Raw genomic sequence first — 20,286 nt, 5'->3', positions numbered from 1 at the left:
TCACATGCATGCTCCAAGTTGGAGTTTCCTAGTCAGAAATTCCTAGTTGGTTTTTTCTAGTTTGAAATTCCAAGTCGGAAAATTCCTAGTCATGAATTTCTAGTTGGAAATTCCAAGTCAGAATATTCCTAGACGGGAATTCCAAGTTGGAGTTTCCTAGTCGGAAATTCCTAGTCTGAGTTTCCAGGTCTGAGTCAGAGCCATAAACTTTAAATATGTCGGAGAGGAGAACGATTGCTGCTGTGACTGGGATTCTTTATTAGTTTTTCCACAACAGCTTCATCACTTTGTCTAAATTTCCTACTTCCCACTTCTGAAGTTGTGATTATGAGCTCATACTGTTCAAGTGCTTTGCCACTGGGAAACTTGAGTGTCAAAATTATCTCTGAGTTTTCTAGTAGTAAATACAACTTGAGAAGGTGTTCATGTCTGATTTCCAACTAGGAAACTCGTATTTACGATAATTCCGATAGCACGTAAAGGCAGCAGTAATCACAACTTCAGAAGTGGGAAGTAGGACATTTCCGATAGCAGGTGAAGGCAGCGTTAGATCCGTCAGAATGAAACATGACACGGAGACGAATGGAAAATCAATAAGAAGCGGCCGGACGGCAGCAGTCACATCACAGGCATTAAAGATTTCCACAAATGAGCTGCGATCCTCACAGATCAATGTCTCGAGTCTCAGACACTGAGGAGTTTATTGATCTGACGCTCAATTAAAAACACTTTCTGTTCGGACGAAGTGATTTATGCTGCACTGCGCTCATAAAACACTGTCGCTCAAGGCTGATTCATCGTGCTTCAGTTCTTTTAGGATTTTCACTGACCACGTGGTTTTTAACTTCTTTTCAGTCTCATGTCATTGTGGTGTGTGTGTGTGTGTGTGTTATCAGTTACTGCACACGACACTCACACTGCTGCTCAAGTCTCATTCAAGCATATTCATATTCAATAAACCTTCATTTTTTTGTCAATCTGTTCCTTTTCTTTTATGTTGTACTTTCAAAACTCTACAGGCACATTTTTTGTAAACATTTACTGTGACATGTTGATCGCTACAAACTTGATTCTCCTTCATAAAACAGTAAAACTAAAATTATACTTTGCTATTTTCTTGTGGTGTTAGGATTATTGTTCTATAGACAACTGAAGAATCCAAATTCTTGAAAAGAATGTTTTTAGAAATCAAGTTTAAAAAACCTCAGACTTCTCTCAAAGACAATAATATGTTTCATGCATTTATTGAGTTGTTTCAAATAAACAAAACAGAAAAAAATTACAAAAGAATAATAATGACATTACCGTCTCATACCCGGCAGAGGTGTGAAAGATTTGAGAACAGATTGGTGCAGTTTGATGCATCAGACGATAGCTTGAATTATTAGAGGTTACAGGAGGTGTGTATTTTTCATATTTTTCATTGCATGTTTCAAAAATCACATGACAGCGTCTTAGAAAATGTCATAAAAACTATAGTTTTACAGATAACACGCTCTGATTTGAAGTGGCACGTGATGTAACCGGTGGTTCATGACAACAAAATCTCATGGCAGCTCATAACTTTTGTTTTTTGAAGAATTGGTGGCTTTTGCTACCTTCATGTGCAATTGGAAATATCGAAAAATATGAGTTTCCTAGTCGGAGATACCTAGTCTGAGTTTCCTAGTTGGGAATTCCAAAGTCGGAAATTCCTAGTTGGAAATTCCAAGTTGGAAATTCCTAGTTGGAAATTCCAAGTTGGAAATTCCTAGTCAGAAATTCATAGTTGAGAATTTCTAGTCAAAGTTTCCTAGTTGGGAATTCCTAGTTGGAAATTCCTAGTCAGCGTTTCCTAGTCAGAAATTCTTAGTCTGGAATTTCTAGTCGAAGATTCCTAGGTGGGAATTCCAAGTCAGAAAATCCTAGTCAGAAACTGTTAGTCTGGAATTTCTAGTTGGAGTTTCCTAGTTTGGAATTCCAAGTCGGAAAATTCCTAGTCAGAGTTTTTTAGTTGGAAATTCCAACTCTGCAATTCCAAGTCGGAAAATTCCTAGATGGGAATTCCATGTTGGAGTTTCCTAGTTGGAAATTCCTAGTCTGAGTTTCCAGGTCTGAGTCCAAACCATAAACTTTAAAAATGATGAAGGGGAGAACGATTGCTGCTGTGACTGCTATTCTGTATTAGTTTTTTTCAAAACAGCTTCATCACCTTGTATTGTTAAAGTAGTGCACATTGACATATATGAACAATCATTTGAAGCATATCGTATGTTTTATACAAAGCAAAAATAGCATGTATTTGACCGAAATTCCAGAATTATCAGAAAGCTGATGCAGTGAATGTTTATATGGTTGTCAACGAATGGGACACTACATTTTATTTAAAACTAATTATCTTCAATACATTTTGGCTTTAATAAGATTTTCCCAATAAATAGGCAAGATTAATCCTGTTGTCCTCCATGATTCCTATTCTGTCAGACAAGAAAGCCCTTGAACAGAACAAGCTCGTAATCAGGACTTCAGAAGCGGGAAGTAGGACATTTCTAATTACATTTGAAGGCAGCATATGAGCTCGTTCCGTTCAAGTGCTTTGTTCTGGAACTCAGACTAGGAAATTCTGACTAGGAAACTCGTATTCACGATAATTCTGACAGCAATTCTGAATGCAGCATTAATTCATACGATCTGCTTAAGTTTCTCGTGAGATCGTGTTGAACACGACCAGACTTCTGACTTCAGCGTTTCAAGGCTCATACGCCACAGCCACATGTGAACATATATTACTCATATTTATTATTATTTTTTATTTTATGTTTGAGCTAATATACTTTTGACTCTTGAAAAGTAGGCTGTTTTGTTTCTTGTCCTTTATCTCACATCAATGGTTTCCAGCAAGTAAATTCTCCTATAAATTTATTAAAATTTCTAAGTACTTTAATTTGTTGTAGTACAGTACATTACTGTCATTATATTCTTAAAAATATTTGAGAACAAAAGGATTTTTCACCAATTACACTTTTAGAACGTAGCCGAAGACCTGATTTTTGTGACTCCGGCCACTGAAAGCTCTATAGAGCGCGACAAAAAAGATAAAAGTCCCATAAATCTGCGTTCACTGCGGCTCAGAATCATGTCTTAAACAAGAGCTCCAGATATAATTCAAGCTGCAATGAACTTCATACACTGTTTTAATGTTTATTAATCTAGATTGGAATGTCAGTAGAGTATATTATATAGTAATTTCTGATGCGATTGTCATTCACAGCGTATCATCAGTTCTCCTTATTTATGAAAAGTTCCGTGGAGAAAATGAAGGAAGAAGACTCTGTGTGTGTTTATAAGGGCCTAAAACCAAAAACATCCTCGTAATACAGATGAAAGCACATGATGGCACACAGACATATTTGTGTTTTTTATTGAAAGCAGCTTTTCGTGACACACATGCAAGATCACTGTACAAAAGCAACATGACAGCTGGATCTGTATATTTCTACAGGTGATGCCAGAAACACACGTTCATATTTACAGATCACAGTGACCAATGAGACACGGGTGAGACGGAGACTAGAAAACACGCGTGATTGATTATTGTGCCAAACACGTTAATATTGCTAGAGGTCGGATGAATGAAGTGTCGGTGATTTAAACACGATCAGACGGGTTGTCGTCCAACGATGAGAATGAAAAAGGCCACACTACTGAGAAATCAGAAATCAATACAGCGTAGAAAACTCTGGCATGACGGGCGGCAGTATCTACAAATGTAGAATAAATAAATATATTCAGATTCATCTGTCTGCAACAGGGAGTTTAAATGACCATCTTCAAAAAAATTAAATATAAACAGTAGGAAAGTTTTTTATTATTCTCATCATTATTATTAATATTATTTTGCAGAAACTCTCAAGTTCTATGTAATACTGCCCAGTTCACCATGATAACATCACAACAAAAATACTGCTGTTTATCAAAACTGTACAAGTAAAACTTACAATTGCTCTAAAATAGTTAGCGTGAGAAGACGACAGTGAAAAAGACGCTTGTTGGTTAAGAGACTCTACTGTATCGCCGCACGGATCCAGCGCGGGATCAAACCAAACGCCAGCGGCCCGAGATGCCACCGCCCTGCTGTTCTGGTAATAATGAAAGCGCTTGCGTGGCTCCAGCGGTGCTTCAGCGGTGCCGGTAGTGCCGCATCAGAGGAACGATGCAGGACGGCGGTCCAGACAGCTTCAGGAACGGGTGCTGCAGGAGCTCCTGCGCTGATGCACGCTGGGACGGCTCGCGCACCAGCATCAGGTCCAGAAAGGCTCGCAGGACCGACGACACCTGAACCAAAGCACACATGACAGATGACGGGAAGCATTAGATGGAGCAGCTGCTGATTCAGAGCAGAACTGATGTCATGTTTATATCTGCATCATAAGTTTATTGATCTGAACTGAATCAGATGATCATAATGAGCTGATATCTGTTTTACTGTCCATGTAAACACAGTGTTTATAGTACATCCTACTATAAAGTTATCCGCATACATAAAGACACTCAAAGCGATATATGATATATAGCAAATCTCGACTACTTGATTGTTTATATCATAACAAAATGCAACTATATTATCGACCGGCTCTAATTTGCCAAATGCGACTATTAACTCTTATGTGAAAAATGCCACATTAACTCTTTCCCCACCAATGTTTTTTTAAAAAGTCTCCAGCCAACAGCAGCATTTTTTATCATTTTCTAAAAACTTCTACTACATTCCAAGTTGGAGTTTCCTAGTTGAAAATTCCTAGTCGTCAATTTCTAGTTGGAAATTCCAAGTTGGAAAATTCCTAGTAGGAAATTACAAGTTGAAAAAAATTCCTAGTAGGAAATTCCAAGTTGAAAAAAATTCCTAGTCGGAAATTCCTAGTCGGAGTTTTCAGGTCTGAGTCGGAGTCATAAACTTTTAAATATGGAGGAGAGATTTTTCAAATGTTAAAAAGAGGTGCTCTACCAACAGAAGAGGAGGTGCAACCAAAAAAATCTAAATACATATGAGCTGAAAGATTTTTCAGAAAATTTTCATGGCCCGCAGAATATTTTGTTGTATGAATATCTGAACATGTAATATATCAAAAGAAAGAATAGATCCTCTGCTTAAACAACAACAAAAAAACGTTTTATTCTAGCTTCATGCATTCTTTTTTTATCAACACTTGAATGTGGGTAAGTTTCATTAAAAAAAGCAACATTTTGAAGCTGAGAAAATCGTGTTTTTGTCAAAGTCTTCGTCCGGATGGGATTCAGAACGATGATCGAAACACAGATGGAGTAGATCGAGTCCATCAACACCTCACAGTCGTTTCCTCTTCATGAGTTCAACATTTCATTCAGTAATGCTAATTCCTAGTCAGCGTTTCCTAGTCAGAAATTCTTAGTCGGGAATTTCTAGTCTGAGTTTCCAAGTCGGAAATTCATAGTTGGAAATTCATAGTTAGAAAATCTTAGGAATTTCTAATTGGAGTTTAAAAGTTGGAAATTCATAGTCAGCGTTTCCTAGTTAGAAATTCTTTGTCGGGTATTTCTAGTTCAGTTTCCAAGTTGGAAATTCCTAGTCTTCAATTTCTAGTTGGAAATTCCAAGTCGGAAAATTCCTAGTCGGAAATTCCAAGTCGAAAAATTCCTAGGCGGGAATTTCAAGTAGGAGTTTCCAAGTCAGATATTCCTAGTCAGAGTTTCCAGGTCTGAGTCGGAGCCATAAACTTTAAATATGGCGGAGAGATTTTTCACAAAACTTTCATGGCCTGCAGAATATTCTGTTGTATGAATATCTGAACATGTAATATATCAAAAGAAAGAACAGAGCCTCTGCTTTAAACAACAACAAAAAACGTTTTAATCTAGTTTCATGCATTATTTTTTTATCAACACTTGAATGTGGGAAATTTTCATTTAAAAAAGCAACATTTTTGACAAAACACAATTTTCTCAGCTTTTTGTTCAAGTCTTCATCAGGATGGGATTCAGAATGATGATCAAAACACAGATGGAGTAGATCGAGTCCATCAACAACTCAAAGCTTCACAGTCGTTTCCTCTTCAGGAGTTCAACATTTCATTCAGTAACGTTAATTCCCTAGTCAGCGTTTCCTAGTCAGAAATTCTTAGTCTGGAATTTCTAATTGGAGTTTAAAAGTCGGAAAGTTCAACATTTCATTCAGTAACGTTAGGCAGTTTTTATTTAAATGCTGTTGAATGTTTGATGGTCGTGTTAATAATTGACATGAGCGTCAGCAATCGCTTGTTTCTGCTTCTTCTTTGCCTGTGTTTTGATCCGGAGATTCTGTACTATTTCAAAAGATGTGTAATAGTGCCCCCTACAGTATAACAGTGAAAACATGGATCGCTGGAAAATTCCGTAATTGGCAGGGAAATAGTTAAGATATTCTAAACATTAAGATCATGATATTTGCGCTCATGTGACCAACAGAAACGCACCTTATGAGACTCTTTGAGCCGCGGCGGCAGGTTGTCTCGTATGCGTCTCATGGCCTGCAGCGGAGGTTCGTTGAAGTACGGAGGTTCTCCGTCCACCATTTCGATCACCATGATGCCCAGAGACCAGATGTCCACCTGCACACACAGGACAGCAGCTTCAGCAGAGCCGTCTATCAAACACGGGTCACTGGTTATGAAGGACGGCGTACCTCAGTGCCGTAGGGTAACCTGGAGATGACCTCTGGTGCCATCCAGTACGGCGTTCCCACCAGAGACTTCCTCTTGGGAACCTCTTTGGACACTTGAGCACAGAAGCCGAAATCAGAGAGCTTGATCTGCGGAGAGAAACAGCAACGGGACGTATAGGACACAACGCAAAGCTGATTAACCGCTAATCACCCCTTCATTTGTCATGTTCTCTCGACTAATTACAAGGTGGGAGACACGATTTAATTACTTGGAACTAGTGAAGTTGCTAATTAGCCCTCATCACTTTTCTGTCCTCACAATAAACACATGTATGTGTGTAACTACACAAACAGTTACATCACACAACTGCATGTCATGTGTTATATGATATGATATGAAGGAGGTAACGCACGCGTCCGTCGCTGGTGAGCAGGATGGAGTCGCTCTTGATGTCTCGGTGAATGACGCCCTGCGTGTGGAGGTACGACAGCGCCTTCAACACCGACAGACAAACGGTGGCGATCTGCTCCTCATTCATCCTGTGAATGAAACACACACACGTTCTCATCAGAACATCTCCTGAACATCTCAGAGACGAGATCCAATGAAGACATGCTTCTCAGATGTTTGTCCTGAGATAAACATGGTTGCTAGGGTGTTCTGTGTGGTTTAAAGCAGACTGTGATGACAGACTAATGACTGAGTTGTTTGAATTTCCACTCAAATTCATCTCGTCTCACTGTGTGAATGTAAATAAGAGTAATTTCAGCTTGTCTAAACCAGAAGCATCTATTATCACAGATTCAGGTTCAGCAGCGGCACAGAGCAACTAACCTGATCACTGTCCGCCTACACACACACACACTCACACTCACACTCACGTGCACGCGCACGCGCACGCACGCACACACTCACACACACACACACACAGAAACAGAAGCGCATGTCATTAGCAGCACGCCTCAAACGCGCAGCTTTAGCGCAGAACAAAGGCTGGTGGGTGATTCAGGACTCTGGCGTCTGCGGAGCGTGAACGGAGGCCCAGCTGTCGACTGCGCTCTCATCTGTCTCGCCTGCGGCTGCGGCTGCGGCTGCACTGGAGCTGAACACGCTGCCATTCGCTCCTCCTCAACACTAAAGCACAGACGGGACGTGTTTGTAATTACTCCGACGGGAGCTCCATGAAGGACACTTCTGTCTCCAGAACCAGATGCAAGATTTATACACACTTACTGTACATACAGAATAAAACCAGCAGTGAAATGTAAACCTGGTCAGAATCTTAGAGTGCGCATTAAATATAGGCAAGGCAAGTTCATAATATACAGCACATTTCATACACAATGGTAACTCAAAGTGCTTTACATTAAAAAAGGAAACAAATACATCAGAATTAAAATATAAATAAACAGTAGGTAAAGAGTAAAATAAGATGAAGTAATAACGGCAACACTAGTTAACATTAGATAACTGCATTAGTTAACATGAATAATCTATTAATCTTAGCTAATGTTAATTTCAACATTTACTAATATCTTATTAAAATTAAAAGTCTTATCTGTTAATATTACTTCATGGATTTGAGCTGACATGAACTAAGAATGAAGAGTTAAATAATTGTATAAAAATCCAACTAATTTTAACAAAGATGAATAAATCTAGTTCTTCTTTTAGTTGCTTTGGATAAAAGCATCTGCTAAATGTAAACATTATGCATTTTAAATTAAACCATTTATATTAAATTAAATTAAATAATTTATATTATATTACACTATTTTACACAATATTATTTATATTATATTAATTATATTTAATTATATTATTTACATCAAATTGAATTATTTACATGAATCTATTAATCTAAGTTGTTGTTAATTTCAACATTTACTAATACATTAAAATACAATTAAATGCAATTATAGTTAAAATCAAAAGTTGTTTCTATTAATATTATTTCATGGATTTGAGCTAACATGAACAAACAGTCAATAGTTGATTTTTAAAAATCAAATTATTTAAGTAATTTTAATTCAGATTGATAAATACTGTAATAAATATTAATATAGTAAATATTAATATTAATATAATATTTACTATAAATAGTAATATAAATACTAATATAGTACTGGTAAGTACTATATTTCTAATTGTTAGTAAATGTTAGTTAATGCATTACTAATGGGACCTTATTGTAAAGTTGTAATGAAATAATAATGAAAAAAAAAACAAGTAATGATAATAATAAACAAAATAACAATAAGTAGGATTAAACAGAAAAAAACAGTACAGCTAATAATCTACTGTAAAAGACCAGCAGCACGATCATCATACATGAGACACGCGTCTATATTATATTATATTAGTTCTCTAATAAACCCAGTATTGTATATTACGAATATTTTTGTGGCTCTTTGACAAATTGCTTTTGCTCCTCACTTTGGATACAAACACCATAAAATGCATGCATGTAAATATTATTCAAAATATTTTTTAGTCTAGTTAAACCTTATCAAACTGTGAGTGTCACATGACCCGTGTCGCTCAGGATGCAGCCTAAGAAGGGAGCTGTCTATGTAGGCAGCAGATCAGCGTCACAGCACACATCTCTCTATTAGCATCTCAAGCAGGACCAAAATAAAGCGACCGTTGGGGATGGAAGCGTGTCGTGTCGACAGGGCATGCGTGTCTCTGAAAGCGTGTAATTACAGTCCAACACCAACCTGACGAACAACGCCAATTACTGTAATTATGCCGACGCTTCGTGAGACAGAAGCAGCGTTTAAAACAAACTTTCACAATAATAAATCATCACTGGACTATTGTCTCCAGCAGATAACACTGCATTCAAAGCGCTCGGTCTTTGAGAAGTGTAACATTACGATTACATATTAGATTTAATAATAGAGCTGACTGTGAAATGTGTTAAACACCTTCACTATTAATTAGACCAAAACCATCTCATGATATAGCTGTTTCTGCCAGAAACTCAATCAACAACACGATGATGCCTAGTGTGATATAATCAATACATTAAATCCTTCACAAATAAACTTTATCTCACTTGATTATTTTCTCTTTCTGAATTTGAATCTCAATGGACTCAAAGGAAAAGATCAGATGGTTCAAATCGAATGAATGAATCAGTGTTCTGATTGGACGAGACGCTCCTCTTACCTCGTATGAGTGACGATGTCAGTCAAGGCTCCGCCCTCCAAGAACTCCATCACTACCCAGAGTTCATCACCGACCAGATAACTGTTATACATGTCAACCACGTTCTCGTGATGGTAGTCTCTCATGATGACCACCTGCGAACAGACAAGCAGACGGACATTGTGAACGACTGCAAAAGCTGCTATTTAAAGGGTTAGTTCACCCAAAAATATAAATTTCTGTCATTAATTACTCACGCTCATGTCGTTCCAACGTGACGAGAATACTTTTTGTGCGCAAAAACAAAACAAAAATAAGGACTTTATTCAACAATCTCTTCTCTTCCCTGTCATTATCTTACGCAGGTGACGCAGTAACACAGTGAAGGCTTCCATGTTTACGTCCGAACGCCAGCTCAGTATTGGATAAAGCTGGTCACGTGATCAGCACGACGAATTCAGCCAATAATGAGTCAGCGTTCTGACGTAGAACCTGGAAGCGCTGGACATAAACACTGTATGAGAATGACACAGAAGAGAAGAGATTGTTGAATAAAGTCATTATTTTTGTTTTGTTTTTGAGCACAAAAAGTATTCTCGTCTCTTCATAACATTAAGGTTGAACCACTGCAGTCACATGACTGTTTTAACGATGTCTTTAGTACCTTTCTGGACCTTGAAAGTGTTGATTATATTGCTGTCTATGGACGAGTCAAACCTCTCAGATTTCATCAAAAATATCTTAATTTGTGTTCTGAAGATGAACGAAGGTCTTACAGGTGTGGAACGACATGAGGGGGAGTAATTAATGACAGAAATTTTATTTTAGGGTGAACTAACCCTTTAAATAAGTAAATATATGCACTGTGTTCAATTACATGTCAGCAGCTCATGATCCGCCGGTCTCGATTCACATTTCGGTCACTTTTAATGTGCATTTGGGAAATGCAACACATGCTAAACATCTTTACCAATTCTAAAGAGAAGAGCTTAAAACCAGCTGTTGTCAATTAAAGCTTTAAAGTCACCATGAAATCAAAATTGACCATTTTGATTTTTTAAGGAATCTTAAAATTTATCATAAATGATTTATCTGTGCACATCATCATTATTGTGTTAAATTCATGTTCTGGTAATCTTGAATCAGAATATCTTCTCCTCCCTCTTGCAGGGCGGGGCAACCTGTCACTCACATGAGATCCACCAATAGCAAACCACAACCATCCAATCAATTCCCCACGGACAAAATCAAGCCCCGCCCTACATTTGTTCTTGTTTGAGAAGCGTTTCACTCGACATACAGTACAATAGGGAAGAAAGAGAAGGCACAATTCATGACGACTTTCCTACGCCAAAATAAAAGCTCAAAGGTTTAACATTTGAAAATAAATTAAGGCAAATTAATCACAAATTTACACCTGAAAAACAGGTCAGCGCTCACCTCGTTGAACAGAAGTTCTCGTCGCTGCTGTTTCCTCAGGTCCATCTTCTTAACGGCCACCTGCTTCCCACTGTGCTTCTCGGTGGCGATGCACACGATGCCCGTGGATCCCTCTCCGATCTTCAGGAAGTTGTCCAGATACTCGCGCGGGTCGCCCGGGTTCACCACCAGCTGCAGCGCCGCCCGGAACTGCTCGTGGGAAACCCTGGAGGGCGGCTGCTCCGAGGACGAGCCCCAGCTGGGTGGGGGATACGCGCCGGGCGGGATGTAGGGCGAGGAGGGCTGCGAGTGCGCCCCCTGCGGGGTGTAGGGAGGGCTGGGCTGGGATGGCGGGTGGTGGTACGGCGACGGCTTGTAGTGGAAGGGCGGCGGGTACTGGAAACTGGCCGGGTAAGCGGGCTTGCCGTGGCTCTGAGGTAGTTTGAGGGGCATGCGCGGGTACGCCTCGCCCCCCGGCACCTGCGGACTCCCGTCTCGAGACGCTCTCTCATAGTCGCCCTGTTCGATTCAAACAAGACACGTTAGCAGTGAATAATGCAAACGCACAGAGCAGGAGAACACGCTCCTCATTTATCACAGAGATGCTGTCTACTGAGGGAACACCCCTCAAACTGGAGCTCAATGTCACACATCCTGAAAAATTAAATGTATTACATTTCCACACAAATATGACTGTTTTCAACATTGATAATAATCATACATGTTTCTTGAGCATCAAATCATCATATTAGAATGATTTCTGAAGGATCATGTGACACTGAAGACTGGAATAATGATGCTGAAAATTCAGCTTTGATCACAGGAATAAATTACACTTTACTATATATTCACATAGAAAACAGCTGATTTACACTGGAATAATATTACACTTTTTTTACTGTATTTTTATCAAATAAACGCAGCCTTGGTGAGCAGAAGAAAATATTAAAACATCTTCATTATTTTGAACGGTAGTGCATATATTACACATATATGCAACTGAGTAAAAGGAGAGCTGAGATCTTTTCAGCATGAATAAAGTGAAAAACTGCAACTAATAAAGCAGCGCATTAGAGAGATTCTCCGGCGCTCTCGTCCTCCACGTCAGAGAGTAAGTTCCCTGATCTGCAGGGTCACGGTGGGCGGCAGATTGAATTATTCCCACCACGCCCAGAACACAAAAAGATGACACGACACGGATCGTCTTCTAACCGCCTCATGATGAGGAAGCTGGCGGCGGAGGTGACGGGCGGCGTGTAATTACGCCGGTGGACTCGTTTAATCAATCATCCCGGCGAGGGTGTTTATGGGCCGGAGAAGTCCCGAGACCCCCTTTCCCAACCGGCACCGCTGGCTGATCCATGTTCGTTAAATGCACATTAATCTGAATTTGGCAGCGTAATCAACAACCCAACTGGAGTGTGAAATTGAATTCTGTGGTGGAACAGCGCGCCGCGGCTTTTATGCAAGGCCTGCAGAAAAGGAAGGTGCCACAACATCAGTTCATCACAATGAGCGCGTGCGTGCCCGAGTTCCCAAGTCCCCGAGCTGTCGGCCTTTAACGGCCTGCCGTTCCCAACAGCGCCAGCAAAGCGCTTGGCTCGCTGAAAGTGACCGAGTCGAGGTGAATGAGAAAGAAAGAGGTTCATTATGACGTCGGTGAGCCGAGACTGATGGGAGTCGCAGCCTGAATGTGCTGAACACTCCCAATCACATCGTACAGCAAATCTCACACTTAATACAGTGAACATACAGTAGAAATTTCCCTGAATCGCTCTCTAATGCGACCCTGTGTAAATGAACAAAACCTGCCAAGAATATGCCTCATATTTCACCCCAGAAATCAAAGAGAAATTAACATGAAATTATATTTTGTATAAAGAAGATGGAGCCTTTCTGAGGAACATTAGGCACTGTGACATTATTTTCATGACAATAAAACATTTACACACAAAAATCTCATTGGTGAAATAAGAGAAAATGACAATACATCATTAACATTATGAAATTGGATATTTAAAAACACGCTGGATGTACTGAATTTAATTCATGCTGTTTCAAAATAAAATAGTTTTTTTGATACAGTGAAAATAGTGTCAAGTTCTTTCATCTCGTCAGATGTGATACAGACAGAGATTGATCTGATGATGGTGACGGTAAGACTAAATACAAAACAATATGCATTTTTTTTTATGAATCTTGCAAATTCTGCAATATATGTCACAATACTTTGAGGAATTATCCAGGACGCGGCCTAGTGCACTTCTTAAGCACGCTGATGTCTTTTCAGTGATCCTGAAATATTTGTGAATTAAAATGACAACAGCACATCCCGGTTCAGAGCTCGAGCAGCCAGCGCGTTTAAATGAAGGTCTGGGATGAGCCGCTGTTATCTGGGAGATTGCTACTGTTCCATTAATTGATTCCTGTGCCGCTCTCATGAGTAATTCCGTGTCTCCGCCGGCCGCGCTCTTTTCACGGGAGAGTAGATTAAGAACTGACACGAGATCCATCACTGCGGAGCATCGGAGCGCCACAGCCCGAGCAGTGATGCGACCCGGGAGATAATACGCCCTACACAGCCTGCGGGTGAGGACCGGACAGTGTCTGCAGAACGTCCACTGCAATCTTTAATTCTACACAGCGCTGGGAAGCTTCCATTGGGAACAATGCGGCATTTATACGGGAACGGGAAGTGCGTGAACTGAGCATTAATGCAATGTAAAAGCATGTACCGAATAAATGCATGTAAATGTAGTGCTCCTTAATGATTATGCATTTTTGCTGCCACAAGATGTTTAAGCAAAACAATTGATCTCTATGGAGCCTTTCATTCCAAAATCGGTCCAGCAATGATCTCTAAGGAGACAAGCCGCATTTGACTCAAGGTTTGGTTTAAAATGAAATGTAATATTCAGTAATATTATTGATCTGACTGCACTGACACTATCAGATATTTGAGCTGAACTGCTCTGAATAATGACTCTATTGTCTTCTGTAGAGTTGCTTTACAGCAGAATCTGAATTTGCTTTCCTTGCCATAAATGCTTGGATAACACGCCTACGTCTCCTTTGATTAAAAATAACGGCTAGTGCAGTGGCTGGGATATACGTAAACCTACCAACATCCGTTGCCATGATTTAAGAAATGACTTAACATGAGAGGAAAAAAAGACGTTTTAGTTGAATAACATTGGTTAATGGAAACGGCGTCATTCCGTAGTAGTTTTTTATCGATATTTAGAAAATATCGCAAAAGTTTTGTGCAAATCTGTAATGGAAATGTGGCTTTTGATTCTGTTATTTTTTTTCTGTTTATCACTGTGAAGCTGCTTTGAAACAATCGGTAAAGCATAAAACGCTACAGAAAAATGTAAGTTTAGATTTCTTTCGCATCGAGAACCACACAAACTTGTCGCATCAATAATGCGTCTGTGTATTTTGACATGATGCCCCTGAGAGAAAAATGTGAACACCTCATCTTTAGAAGCTGCTTATCAGGACGCTGAGTTTATCTTTACCTTGCTTATGACGAGCGAAGACGTGTTTTCTGACAGTCTGGGGTACGTGTATGAGCTGTACGACCCCTGCGGCGCCGCTTTAAATGCGCTGATGCCGTACGGCACGCTGGGCTCCTGCAGGCCAGATCCTGACCTGGAGCGCTGCCGGATGGCCGGCTGAGGACTCGTCTGACTGATGTATGAGGACTTGGGCCTCTTGTCGTAGTCCTCCCTCAGTCCCGCTCCGTATCCCCAGTCTCCATCGGGGTAGGTCATCTGCTCACTGTGGATGGAGACCCGAGACGGCGTTCCCAGCGGCTGTTCCCTGTAATCCTGACTGGATCCCCCCAGAGAAGCCCGGTAGTAGTCCCTCCGGCTGCCCATGGCCATCTCGTCGGTGGACAGCCGCATCTTGCTCTCCAGGTAGGCGTGGTAGTCCGGAGGCATCTTGGCGTAGTCCGAAGACTTCTGCGGCATGGCGTCGGGATAGAAGGGACTCCGGATTGGATGGCCGTTCTGTTTAAGGGAGAAGCGGTAGTGCCGTCCGACCGGCCACTCCCCGTCATGGACACGGAACGGATCCAGTGAGAAGTCCTTGCTGCTGTCCAGGTCGCACGAGTAGCGGCCATAATAGTGTCCGAAGCCGTTCTCCTCCGGCCCGCCGGTGTTGGACGTGGACGCAGACGCTGGTTTGCTGCCACTGGCCTGATGGGCTCCGGGCGGACTCTCTTTCCTCAAAGAGTTGGAGCGGGTCACGGAGATGCTGTCAAACTCCTCCAGCAGGCCGTTGATGGAGGCGTCCTTGGGCGGCCGGCTACCACGGACAATGGTCTGCAAAGAGAAGGCAGGAGAGTCAGTGAGAGACTTGAAGGTCCAGGCCAGAGCATTTCACCACATTGTGCTATATTTTGACAGAGTCAAACAGCAGTGGGAGTGCGATCAGAACAGGTTTGGCAGCAGCGCTCTCACGAGCCGAGCCTGAATGAATCACAGCGTTGCTCATCTCATCCCACTGCCGCTTAAGCGCGTTACACAGCTGTGTCGTGACTCACTGCAGAATAAAACTCTGAAACAGACCCAAAATATATGAGTGGCATAAGCTGAAAGGCCCAACGGAAGGTTTTTCCCAACTTCCCCTCTTGATAGTCATCCAAAACCTCATTACAATGACATGAGCAGATTACAAAAAACAGACATTAGATGACTCTTTTCATATTTTCTGTACAGTACAGTCTGACCTAACACAGGTGAAACCAATCCCACAGATGCACAGTGCAGATGAAGATCACACACTTTCACACCAGACAGCAAGAAAACACCTTAGAAACTGCAAAGTAACATACTAAAAATACTCTGAACATAGAAACATGGTGACAACCCTTCACAACACCGTAACATCAGGACAGAGAGGTTTGTACAGTCAATTCAATATCTTGTGAAACTAACAAATGTAGTCATTTACTAATAATGACAAAAGTTACATTCATATTTATTTTCGGTATTTTTTAGTAACTGCTACTGTATGCACAAGTACAAATTGTGGTAAATTGATGATTGTTAAAAGATTAAATCTTAAAAGAGGACTGTAATTTGAGTCAGAGCATATTTCTAGACATGACCGTACAGTATGTGTTGTGTGACGCTCCAGTAAAGAGTGGCCACTGTGATCTTGACCTGCATCTGCAGTAGAAAAACGACCTCATTTAGTTTGCTGCTGCAGCTCTTTAAGTAACGTCACATGACCTCAAGGAAGAGTAGCACAGAGGTCTGGACTGATCTAGAACAAGGGATCTTAAGCATGCTGTAGAGTCTTGTTCCAGATGCCTGTCATCAATCAAAACACCTTGATGAGCTCATTCAGATAGAATCAAACTCCTCAGGCAGGTGGAATCATGGTCACATTCATGCTGTGAAACCCCTGTAAGATCCACCAGGAGCAAGACTCAATCATCATCCAACCTTAGTGTTCCTCCAGCTTAATGCTGTAAAAACCCTTTTGGTTCTAATTGGTCTTTTGGTTGATTGTAGCATTGAGATAAACTAATGTATATCAGTGTTGGTCCATGTGAACTGAAAGATGCAATCTATTAAACACCGACATGAGTCAAGCTGAGACCAGAATGAGATCAAGCTGTCTGACCACATTTACATGCACATCATTTTCAGATTGGCCCACATTAAACCTTTACTCTGAAGCTCAATATAAACACATTCTCAATGTTTAATGTGCATGTAAATTAGAGAAGCACAAGAATCCACAGATCAATTTTCACATTCTCACTTCAAATTAAAAATCGAATCAGATAAAAGGTAAAACAATATAAACACAGTAAATGTGCATGAACAGAAACACTTTCAGATCTATAATTCCTATAGACATGAAGTTTTTGACTTAACAGATCTGAAGTGCTGGAACAGGTGGTCAGGTTAAGAGAAACAGAGGAGCTAATAAACGTCACACTCCTTCAGCACAGAAAGAGGAAATAAATCTCCCGGACAGGCCAGTCTCCTCCTCACAGGAGCATTACACTGAGTGTCATCCATCTCTTTAATGCGCGTGTCTCTGAGCTCATTCACTGAGCAGAGTCCATCTGAAGAGAATGTGATCACAGGCCTTCACACCTCTGATCTGCTGCCGTCACTTCAATACACCCGCTAACACTCACTCAGACTAATGTTGGTTAGTCAAATAAAGCTCCGCTTAGACTCAGAGCCATCAGAGGCTCATTGGAATAAGACACAAATGCCCTAAATATGATACCAACTGTACAGTAATGTGCTAACTAGATTAAAATAAAGTCAGTCAAGACAAACTTTATGTTGTCTTGAGAACGCCTGGCCAGAAAGTTTGAATTAGTTTTACCATGCAGATAGACAGATGTTGTTCTGGGTGTATGAAGAGGTGTCATATCGATCACAAGTTCAGTATGGAGTACCGCAAGGCTCAGTACTAGGACCTTTGCTTTTCACCCTGTCTAAACTATGACATATGCTCTCAATAACAAATGCAGAACAGTTAGTTCATGCGTTCATGACCTCAAGGCTAGATTATTGTAACGCTCTACTGGGTGGTTGCCCTGCAAGCTTAATAAACAAACTCCAGCTGGTCCAGCAGCTAGAGTTCTTACTAGAACCAGGAAGTATGACCATATTAGCCCGGTTCTGTCAACACTGCATTGGCTTCCTATTAAACATTGCATACATTTTAATATCTTGCTAATTACTTACAAAGTACTAAATGGTTTAGCTCCCCAGTACTTGAGCGAGCTCTTCACGCATTATAGTCCTACAGGTCTATTGTGATCTCGAAATTCTGGCCAGTTAATAAAACCAGACACACTCTGTCAGTTTAAATCTAGACTAAACATCTCTTTAACCAGGCATACGCATAACACATTATCACATCTCAATAATTCAAATCAGTTGATTGTTAGGCTGCATAAACTAGGTCAGCCGGAACCGGGGACACTTCCTATAACACCTGATGTACTTGTTACATCGTAAGAAGAATGGCTTCTACGCTAAAATTAGTCTCTCTGTTTATCCCGAGGTTAGCGTTGTCAGCCGTATCTGGTCCGTATCCAGATCAGATGTTGGACCTGTAGTTAGACACGACCACAACGCAGCCCTGAATGTCACCGGAGACCACGTCTACTAGACAATCCCCTGTGAAGACCTCGTTGACACGACAGCTATAGGCACAGATCCTCAGCAAGGTCCACAAGAACCAGACAAGTCCTCAGCATAGACCCTATGGCCAGCTTTGGCTCCATCTGTATTGTATAAAGCGCTTTATAAATAAAGGTGACTTGACTTGTTTGCTAGGGTGTTCTGGGTCATTGTTAGGTGGTTTCGATGTGGTTGCTAAGGTATTTTATGTGGTTGTTAGGGTGTTGCTATGCAGTTGCTAGGGTGTTTTGGGTCATTTCTAGGAGGATTTTATGTGGTTGCTAAGGCATTTTCTGTGGTTGCTAGATGTCATGCTTGGCTGCAGTAAAGCGCACAAAAGGAAGGAATTAGATTCAAAACTGTCTCAAACAATATCCACAGAGAAATCCAAATGAAAGCAGGAAGGCAAACACAACTATACATCGACGAGACCGGACAAATAAGAACTGAAAACACAGAAACTTAAATACACAGGAAAACAAGGTGATTAACGACGACACAGCTGACGGCAAATCAAATCAGCAGCCATAGTGACAAACACAGACAGGGAAATGGTGCAAACGCAAAACAAAGTCCAGACTGAATGACACTGTGACAGCACGCCCCCTCAAGGAAAAGCGTGGCCTCGCACCTGTAGGTTGAATGGAGGAGGAGGCTCAAGGAGGATGGGAATCTGGGAGAGGGATGGAACAAAAGAAAATCCAGGGTGGTGCAGGTGGTGGTGTGATCCAAGGGATGGTCTTGAGCAGGGATGGCTTATGGTGATCCAGGCCATAGCCAAAATGTCATCCTATGGCGGCGTAGCTGGAGGGAGGAGCCATGGTGGTGAGGGTCTCAACGCCACCATGGGGAGGAGCGGAGGAGACGGAGCCGATGGAGGTGGAGCCCTCGGTGCAGACAGAGAGCCGAAGGAGCGGAGTGATGCTGAAGGTCCAGGAGGCCCCAACGGAGCTGCAGCAATGACCAATGACACTGTTGGAGTTGAGGGAGGAAGGAGCGAAGGCGGAGGAGTCAGGGTGACGGGCTGAGGTAAAACGACGGGATCTAAGGCTGGAGGCAGTGGCAAGGGATGCCCAGGAGGAGCTGGCTCACAGCATGTCTGAGGTGTTGCCGAGCCACTGAGAGGAGGTTGAGGAGGAACTAAGGTTCTGATGGGAGACAGCGAGGACTGGGTAGCAGGAGTGGCTGAGGGTTGGAGAAGAGACTGAGGAGGAACAGAGGGACTGGCAAAAAATGAGATGGCTTGGGTAGATGCACAGTTTGAGATTTGTAGAGGAGGTGGGAGAGGGAGGCTGGGCAGGACCAGCAAGTCCAAAACAGAGCAGAGAGTATCAGGTGGGATTAAAGGGTTAGGGAATCCTCCTCTCCAAAATCAAAATAACTGTTCATGGTGGTGACTAGAAACTCACTCTCAGTGGCGGGAGTGTGGGCGGGGCTCCATTCTACACCCTCGAACTCTTCAAGAACTCTGGCGATGGATGATGCAGCCGGCTCGCACACCTGGTCAGACACGTGAGGCTCAGGCTCTGGGGCGATGTCTTGCTCAGTCGTTCCTGTAGGAACTGGTTCATGCATCGTGGTAGAGGCGGGCTTTCTGTCTGCGGCGGGCTCATGCTGCTGCTCCTTGCTGTCTGATGGTTTCTGGCTGGGCACCGGTTGGGAGTGGGACTGGTGTCGTCGTCGTCGTGTCTGCCAGTGAGCGGCGATCCACATGGGACCAGCAACCACTCCACAAATTCGGCGAAACTCCCTCAAGGGAGCCTTTGTGGCAATTTTCAGTCTGACTGACAGGCCAGGTAGAGGAATTCATCCACGTGTACATTGAGGGAGCAATTTGTACCTGCTCAAGGTGAACTGAGAGAGAGAGAGAGTCCATAGTGACGGGGGGG

General features: G+C 41.7%; 1 protein-coding gene across 7 annotated transcripts in view; it reads right to left on the bottom strand.

Annotated features, from left to right (window-relative positions):
- Positions 1-3,384: 3,384 nt before the first annotated feature.
- The window catches only part of pak5 (p21 protein (Cdc42/Rac)-activated kinase 5), a 43,752-nt gene continuing 26,850 nt past the window's right edge, over positions 3,385-20,286 (bottom strand). For 5 of the 7 annotated variants that reach the window (XM_051874251.1, XM_051874250.1, XM_051874253.1 and 2 more), the window contains 7 exons: positions 14,750-15,559; positions 11,250-11,747; positions 9,831-9,964; positions 7,069-7,195; positions 6,677-6,802; positions 6,468-6,602; positions 3,385-4,314 (listed from right to left, as the gene is read on the bottom strand). In XM_051874251.1, coding sequence (XP_051730211.1) covers positions 4,159-4,314; positions 6,468-6,602; positions 6,677-6,802; positions 7,069-7,195; positions 9,831-9,964; positions 11,250-11,747; positions 14,750-15,559 — 1,986 coding nt within the window. In that variant the 3' untranslated portion in view covers positions 3,385-4,158. The remainder of the gene's footprint in view (positions 4,315-6,467; positions 6,603-6,676; positions 6,803-7,068; positions 7,196-9,830; positions 9,965-11,249; positions 11,748-14,749; positions 15,560-20,286) is intronic. The other 2 variants (XM_051874255.1, XM_051874256.1) reach the window with 1 other exon arrangement.

Source organism: Ctenopharyngodon idella, chromosome 20, assembly GCF_019924925.1.
Source record: "Ctenopharyngodon idella isolate HZGC_01 chromosome 20, HZGC01, whole genome shotgun sequence".
Taxonomy (NCBI): domain Eukaryota; kingdom Metazoa; phylum Chordata; class Actinopteri; order Cypriniformes; family Xenocyprididae; genus Ctenopharyngodon; species Ctenopharyngodon idella.
Note: the sequence above shows the minus strand (reverse complement) of the source record. Positions and strands in the feature narration are given on the sequence as shown.